Raw genomic sequence first — 7,401 nt, 5'->3', positions numbered from 1 at the left:
AGGCATCCAACAACAAGAATTTCGGCTCTTATAATACGGCAATGGAATGCCACATAGTGGTGCAAAAGAGGGGCCTCCACCTTGGGAGAGTCTCAGAAACCAAGCCTTAATGGAAAAAGGCAAGTTGCAGAAAACTTTGGACACTGTAAGAAAATGTTGTGTCAAGTTTAATATTTTTTTTAAGATTTATTTATTTATTTTGAGAGAGTGAGAATGAGAGAGAGAGAGCACATGAGAGGAGGGAGGGCCAGAGGGAGAAGCAGGTTCCTCGCTGAGCGGGGAGCCCGATGCGGGACTCGATCCCGGGACTCCAGGATCATGACCTGAGCCGAAGGCGGTCGCTTAACCAACTGAGCCACCCAGGCGCCCTGTTGTGTCAAGTTTAAAAGCCTGCAAAACATGACACATATTATATGACATGGATAAGCCTTGAACACACGACACTCAGGGAGGGAACCAGACACAGAAGGCCACACGGGGTGTGAATCCATGTGGGTGACACGTCCAGAACAGACTCATCCGCGGACGGGAAGTGGGTTTGTTTCTGTCAGGGGCTGAAGGAGGCGGGAGGGGCGGTGACTGCTAAGGGGTACAAGGCTTCTCTTTGGGGTGACGGGAATGTTCTGGAATTAGATCGTGCTGATGGTTGCACAAGTTTGTAAATATACTAGAAACCACAGAACTGTACACTTTAAAAACCTTTAAGAACTGAACGAGAAAACCAAACCCTGTCAAAACGGTACTCTTCTAGTTAGACATATGTGCTAAAGTAGATAAAGACTCGCCTGATAAACTCCAAATTTGGGATGGGGGTACCTGTGCTGGGGCGGGGAGACAAGGGACCTGGGGTGGGGAGGTGACAGTATCTGGTTGTGTTCGTCTCCCGGGGCAGCCATAACAAAGCCCCACGAGCTGGGGGGCGTAAAACAACAGGGATTTACTCTCTCTCTGTTGGGGGGGGGCCCTAAGTATGACGTCAGCTTGTCAGCAAGACACCGCTCCCTCTGAGGCTCCCTCTGAGACCTCGGTAGAGCCCCTCCCTGCCTGTCCTAGCTTCCGGTGGTGGCTGGCACTCCTCTGTGCTTTCTGGCCGCTTGCACTGTTCCCATTTCTGCCTCTGTGGTCACATGGCTGTCTCCTCTGTGTCCGAATCTTCATCTTCTTATAAGGACACCAGTCATATTGGATCAGGGGCCCACCCTACTCTGGGATGACCTCATCCTAACTAATTATATCTGCAATGACCCTATTTCCAAATAAGGTCACATTCTGAGGACTGGGGTTTTGGGCTTCAGCGTATCTTTTGAGGGGACATGATTCAACTCGATACAGGCATTTGTCCAATTATTCTCCCCAAATTTTAAGATGTCTTAAATATTGCATTACACAAAAAGTCTCAGAGCGGATTCCTCAGTAAGGCAAGCGCAGAATCCCCCTAGGACCAGCAAGCCCATTCCTGGGAGATAGCTTGCAGAAGTGAAAGCAGGTGTTCAAACACCTGTACACACATTATACACAGCAGGACTCACAGGAGCCGAAAGGTGTAAACGACTGAAATGTCCATCAACGGGTGAAGGGATAAACAAAATGTGGTCCGTCCACATATTGGAATATTATTTGGTCACAAAAAAGAGGGAGGGGCCCACACGTGTTGCCCCGGGGACGGACCCCGAGCCCACGACGCTCAGGGAGGGAACCAGACACAGAAGGCCACACGGGGTGTGAGTCCACGTGGGTGACACGTCCAGAACAGGCTCATCCACGGTCGGGAAGAGGGCTCGTGGGGGCCGGGGCCTGGGGGAGGGCAGGCCTGGGACACCCAGCAGGGGCATCTTGGGGGCCCTGGGCACATCTTCTAGCCCACCTCCCACCCCCCCCAAAAAAACATTCACAAGCTTGGAAATTCAAATTCCACTTTTTTTACTTAAAAAGTCCAGATTGAGCAAAGGTAGAGGCTGCCTCCGCAAGGGTCCCTCATCTGGATGAGGGAGGGGTGGGTCAGTACCAGCCCCCCCAATTCTGGGGTGCAGGAATCTGAGGGCCACAAGCAGAGGGTCCCACCCCGGGTATGAGAGCATGTCCCTGCAGCGTGCCTGCCTGGGGTGGGGGTGGGGGGTCACCTGTGGTGAGCACCTGCTGGGGGTCCCAGCAGGTCGGGTGTGGGGTTTTCTACCTTGTCCCTGGGCCGGTCCTCGAGATCCGGTGTAGCAGGTACAACCCTCCCCACCCTGGGCGTGCCAGTGGCTGTGGGTCCCCTTGTGTCCTGGGTTCCGCAGCCCCTGTGCTGCTCCCATGTCCCTGTAGTGTGATGTGCAAGGGGAGCGGGCCTTGCTGGGCCTTGGGGCTCTGGGTTCTAGGCGTGTCATGTACAGCAGGTGATTTTTCTGGGTTCAGGGTGCTGGGGGAATTGAAAGATAGAGGGATGCTGTAGCAATTTAATTTTAGGGGGGCTGGAGCCCCCAAGGTGCAGGATTGGGCATGGCCCCAAAAGGTGAACCCCCAATCCTCCTCCATGGGGTGAAGGGGCCATGACCAAAGCTTGGTCTTCTCTGGATCCGTGGGGCGGCGGACACCCTCATAGGTGCTCACTGTGACAGGAGAGAAGGGGGGGACTCGTGATGGGGAACCCCCATCATTTATCAGCCCTGACCCCCAGGATGGGGGTCACCAACCCTCAGTTCTTCCAAACAGATGCCACGGTGGGGGCCAGGAGTCCATCCCACCTAACCAGGACGGCTGGAAGCCACCCAGAAAAACCCACGAGCAGCTGCGGGGAAGTTCTAGTCCCCCCAGTGGATCCCGCCGGCCAAGAGGGATTGGCATATCCCGCCCAGCAGCATTCATAAAGTCCCCGATCTGATTGGCGCCCCCCAGCGGTCCGGCCACTGGGCGCCTGCATCAAATAAGCCCCACCTGGTAGATCCCCTGTGGACGGTGGCCTCGGAGTAAGATCCCGCAGCCGGATCCCACCCGGCAGCGCCCAGACTCTGGGACCCCCGTCGGAGGCCGAAATCCACTCATTTCCGCGGGGCCCAAGGCAGGTCTAGCCCCAGGCAGCTCCCCCAACGCCCGCCCGGGGCGGCCCCATCCGGGCCGAGCGGAGCCCGGGGGCGACCCGCCCCGGCACACACCTGGCGACCTGGGCCAGGATCTCCTTGATGCGGACGATGAGCTTCTCGTGCTGGGCGGGGTCGCGCTCGATGGCGCCGTGCAGCCGAGCCATGTAGAAGTCCAGGGTGCCGAGAGTGGGCGTCTCGCCCGTGCCTGGAGAGGACAGGGACCGGTCACCGAAGCCCAGCGGGGGAGTCGACGCAGCTGGGGCCCCACAGGAGCAGAGGTCAGAGGGCGGGGGGGGGGGGTCTTCAAGGGCAGGGTCCCGGGGAGGGGGCCAGAGGCGCGGCGCGTCGGTGGGGTCGGGTGGGGGATCAGGACGTCTAGAGCCGGAAAAGTCAAGGTCAGCTGTGGGCGGGAGGCATTAGACGGAAAGTGTTGAGGGCGAGGCCGTGGGTGGGGGGGAGGGCGGTTTACAAATTGGGGAGGAGTAAGTAGCCAAAGTCAGCTGAGGCCAGAGCGCAAAAGGCCAGGGGGGTGGTGGGGTCACGGGCAGGGCCGGCGCGGGCAGGGTCAGCGAGGGCGGGCGCGTGCCCTGCTCACGATGGGGAGGAGTCATTCGGAGCAGCAGTCGCACGGCCGGGGGCGGGGCTCAAGGCGGTAGGGGGTCCAGGCTCGAAGCAGCTGGGGGCGGGGCCAGGAGGTGGAGCCGGCGGGGCGGAGCTCGCCAGAGACAGGGTGTGGGGCGGGGCGGGGGCGGGGCCTCCGTACCCGGCACCGGTAGCGAGGCGAAGCTGGCGGTGAGCGCCTGGCGCACGGCCTGGAGCTGTTGCTGCAGCGCCAGCGTCCGCCGCTCCTCCAGCGCCAGCTCCTGTTCCAGGCGCTCCCGCGCGCTGCTCATGCTCTGCGTGTGCCTCTGCAGCACGGCGTTCTGCTCCTCGAAGGCCACGTTCATCTTGCGCAGGCGTCGCAGCTCTGCCTCCCGCGCTGCGGCGTGGGGGAGCCGGATCAGAGCCTGGCGCTTCCTTCCTCCCTGCCCTCTGCTGGGCCTCTGCCTTAGCTGTGTCCCCCCGCCACCCCGACCCCCAGGCCGGCTGTCACTGCTCTGCCTCCAGCCCCACACCTCGGCTTCGGGGGGGGGGCGGGGGAGGTGGGCGCCTCTGCTTTTTCGAGTGGGTGGTCAGTTCCCCCCACCCGCCACCTCCCCCGGCTTTGGCACCCTTTTGGCCCACACACTCTCCCAACACCCACTTCCCCAAGGACCCCTGGTCAGTGCTCACCTTTGTTTTGGTCCAAGAACTCTTCAGTGAAGATGGGGACGTCAAAGGTGGAGAAGCCATCACAGTCCCCACCCTGGGACAAGATGAATTTTGGGGGGGGGCAGCCAAAACCCCTCTGGGACGTCCCTCAAGCTTGGGAGGGACTCCTCTGGCCATCTGGGTCGAAGTCCTTTTACCAGCATTCCCACGATGTGGCTGCCCCACTCTGCACTCCCTCCCACGAGAGTTGGTCTGGTTCACCCAGGGCTCAAAGACCTCCAGACCTTTCTTGCCCAGCCGTGGTCCTTGGAGCAGGAGTACTTACCTTGTGCCCATTCAAGAGGGTATTCATGAGCCCAGAGCCCGAGTCTTCTGGTGGGGGAGGAAGGAGGGCAGGGTCAGCCTGGCAGGTCTCCTCCGAGCCCACACATTGCTTTGCGAGTGCCGCCCCCCTCCGCCCCGCCTCGCATACCCTTCCCCCGCTAGTTAGCCCTGCTCATCCTGGGGCAGGCTCCTGCCTAGGCCCCCCAGTGTCTGTGTGCCCCCACGGTCAGCACTGCTCAGGCCCGTCCACTCACAGCTGCCTGCTTAGGTGTCTCTCGTCTTCATGGGACCGGGAGTCCCATGGAGGACGGCGGGTGGTCTGCCCAGGGTCAGCTGTCTCAGAGCCCGCACCCAGCTGCCTGGGGGCTGGGTCCCTTCCCACCTTTCTTGATCTTCTTTTCCTGGATCTTCTCCGTGCACATCTTGTAGGCTTCTGACTGCTGGTAGGCGCGCAACTCCTTCATGTACTGCTGCTTCTCCCGCTCGGCCTCATCCAGGTACCGCTGGTGGGGGCAGCGGAAGGCTTGGCCCAGCCCAGGGGCAGGGGCGGCAGGCCTCCCGGGCCAACACCCCATCTCCATCACTCAGCTCACCATGCCCCCACCTTCCCGTAGCTCCCTACTGGCCTTGGAGACAAAACCCGCCTCCTCGGCCTGCTGCTTAGGGCACTCCCCCAACCCCCCCCCCCCCCCCGCCCAACTCCGCCCTTATGGGCTGCCTTCCCGCACCCATTTCGCTTGTTGAAATACCACTTAGAGGGCGCAAACTAGTGGTGTGTTTCGTTTCCTTGATATTTTTGCAATTTTAATTACCAGGATTTGAAAATCGGAAGGTATCACATAAAAATCCAGCCCCCACCCCTACATCTTTACACCTATCCATGTTGGTTATTAAGTGTTGCGTCGATTCTTGCCTATTGCTACCCTCCCCTCGCTTCAGCCTGCTGGGGAGAGCTCATGGGTGATCAGTTCTCCAGGCGGAAGCAAGGACCCTCCACATTCTGTCCTTTGGGGGATGTGGCTGCAGGGCGGTGTCCGAGTGGGTCGGGGCAAGGTCAGTGGGCCCGGGCCAGCCCCCTCCGTCCACACCTGCTTCTCCGCCGGCTGCAGCTTGCTCCACTCGGCACCCAGCATCTTGGTGATCTCGGGAAAGGGCAGGTCTGGGTGGCGCGTGCGAATCTGCTCACGCCGCTCGTTCAGGAAGCGCACGTAGCCCGTGACCGGTGCCTTGGGCCCATTTGGTAGGATCTTCTTCCGCTTCTTGCCCTTGGGCCAGCCACGCTTCTTCACGGGCTGTGAAACCGTACGCGCCGTTGGGAGGGGCCTGGAGGGCTGGGGCAGGGCTAGAGGGATGGACGGGGCCGATCCAGGAGACGGGGCCTGGAAGGCCGGTAGGTACGGCCTGGTCAAGGGACGGGATTGGGAGAGGGCGGGGTTCGGAGGTCCCGAGCACTTGGCATCTGGGATGGGGCGGGCTTGTGGGCGTGGTCTCTGGCATGGGCGTGGCTTCTATGCTGGAGGAAAGGCCCACTGGACGGCGGGAAGGTGCCTCCCACAGGGCAGTGGGCGGAGCTGGTATTGGGCGATGGGTGGGACCTGGTTTAGAGGCAGTGGATCTCCTGGGGGCGTGGCATGTGGCACGGGGCGGGGCCTCAGCTTCGGGAGGAAAATCGGGACTGTGGGCGGAGCCACAGCGAATTCAAATCCAGCCCGGGGTGGAGCTTCCAGGCTATGGGCGAGCCCCAGAGCCTCCCCCACCACAGCGCAGGGACTCGGGACTCACCTCCTCCTCGTGGGACCCCTTCTCGCCGGCCCGGGGGCCCTCGCCGCGCTCTTGCTTGACAGCCACCACGAAGCCCCCATGCTGTCCCGGAGCCTTGCCACCCGCCGGCCTGGAGCCACAGGACGCCAGGGTCACCCCCATCCTCACCTCCATCCCCGACCGCGGAGCCGGCACGGAGGGGGCCTGAGTCCTGGGGGCAGGGGTCTGCGGGGGTCATTATCCACGGGACGGGGAAGGAGCACTCGGGGGGCCGGTAGGGACCCCTGGGAGGAACTGGGCCGGGGAGTTGGGGAGGAAGAGGCCGGTGGGGACGCAAGGGGGAGGTCCTGCCCCGGCTGTGTGGGGGGAGTCAAGACCCTGAGGGGCGAGGGGCGAGGAGCTCCGACGGGGCGAGCGGGAGCTGGGCTGCAGCCCCGAGTGGGCTGGGGGAGGGGATGTCTCACTCACGCGGCGGACGCGCCGGGCTGCTTGGAGCCGTGGGACATGGCCGCTCCCGGCCCCACCTGGAAGGCAGACGCGTGGCCGAGTGAGGGGCGCCCGAGCCGCCGACGGGGTGGCCCGGCGGGGGAGCCCCGGAACGCCGGGCCCAGGGTGTTTGGGGGGGCCGGATCCAGGGGCGGGGAGGCCCTCGAGGGCGGGCGCCCCAGGGATCCTTTGTTGGGCGATCGCCCCCCGGAAGGGCCGGGCCCACACTCCCCCGGTCCGGGAGGGGCCCCTCCCCTGCCCCAGGACCCCCGCGCCCCCACCCCCTCGCAGGGCCCCGAGTTCCGCGGCTGTTTTCACCTCCAAAGAAACTTTCCCGGACCTCTCCGCTGCTGCGACGCTCCAACCAACCGCCCCGAGCCCGCCCCTGCCTCTCGCCCCGCCCCCGGCATGCTAATACGGCCTCCGCGAGCTGTCGGATTGGGTGCAGTCTTTCCCTGGGGCGTGACCATGCAGATGAAGGTTGGCGCGCCGGTCGGCGATTGGCTGGGGCAACCGGGGC

General features: G+C 62.6%; 1 protein-coding gene across 2 annotated transcripts; it reads right to left on the bottom strand.

The window, feature by feature from the left end:
• Nucleotides 1-1,901: 1,901 nt before the first annotated feature.
• Nucleotides 1,902-7,275, bottom strand: HMG20B (high mobility group 20B). 2 transcript variants are annotated; one of them, XM_027584679.1, is made up of 10 exons: nt 7,200-7,275; nt 6,864-6,919; nt 6,417-6,525; nt 5,723-5,926; nt 5,017-5,137; nt 4,636-4,682; nt 4,332-4,404; nt 3,823-4,038; nt 3,132-3,264; nt 1,902-2,588 (listed from the first exon to the last, which is right to left on the bottom strand). In XM_027584679.1, the coding sequence occupies exons 2-10, from the start codon at nt 6,899-6,901 to the stop codon at nt 2,576-2,578; spliced, it is 954 nt and encodes a 317-aa protein (XP_027440480.1). In that variant the 5' UTR covers nt 6,902-6,919; nt 7,200-7,275; the 3' UTR covers nt 1,902-2,575. The 2 variants fall into 2 exon arrangements, with proteins under 2 accessions (XP_027440480.1, XP_027440479.1); XM_027584678.1 differs by lacking the exons at nt 6,864-6,919; nt 7,200-7,275 and having other exon boundaries at nt 6,417-6,584.
• Nucleotides 7,276-7,401: the final 126 nt, after the last annotated feature.

The sequence above is a fragment of the Zalophus californianus genome, chromosome 1 (assembly GCF_009762305.2).
Source record: "Zalophus californianus isolate mZalCal1 chromosome 1, mZalCal1.pri.v2, whole genome shotgun sequence".
Classification (NCBI taxonomy): domain Eukaryota; kingdom Metazoa; phylum Chordata; class Mammalia; order Carnivora; family Otariidae; genus Zalophus; species Zalophus californianus.
This window is presented reverse-complemented; position numbering and strand designations above follow the sequence as displayed.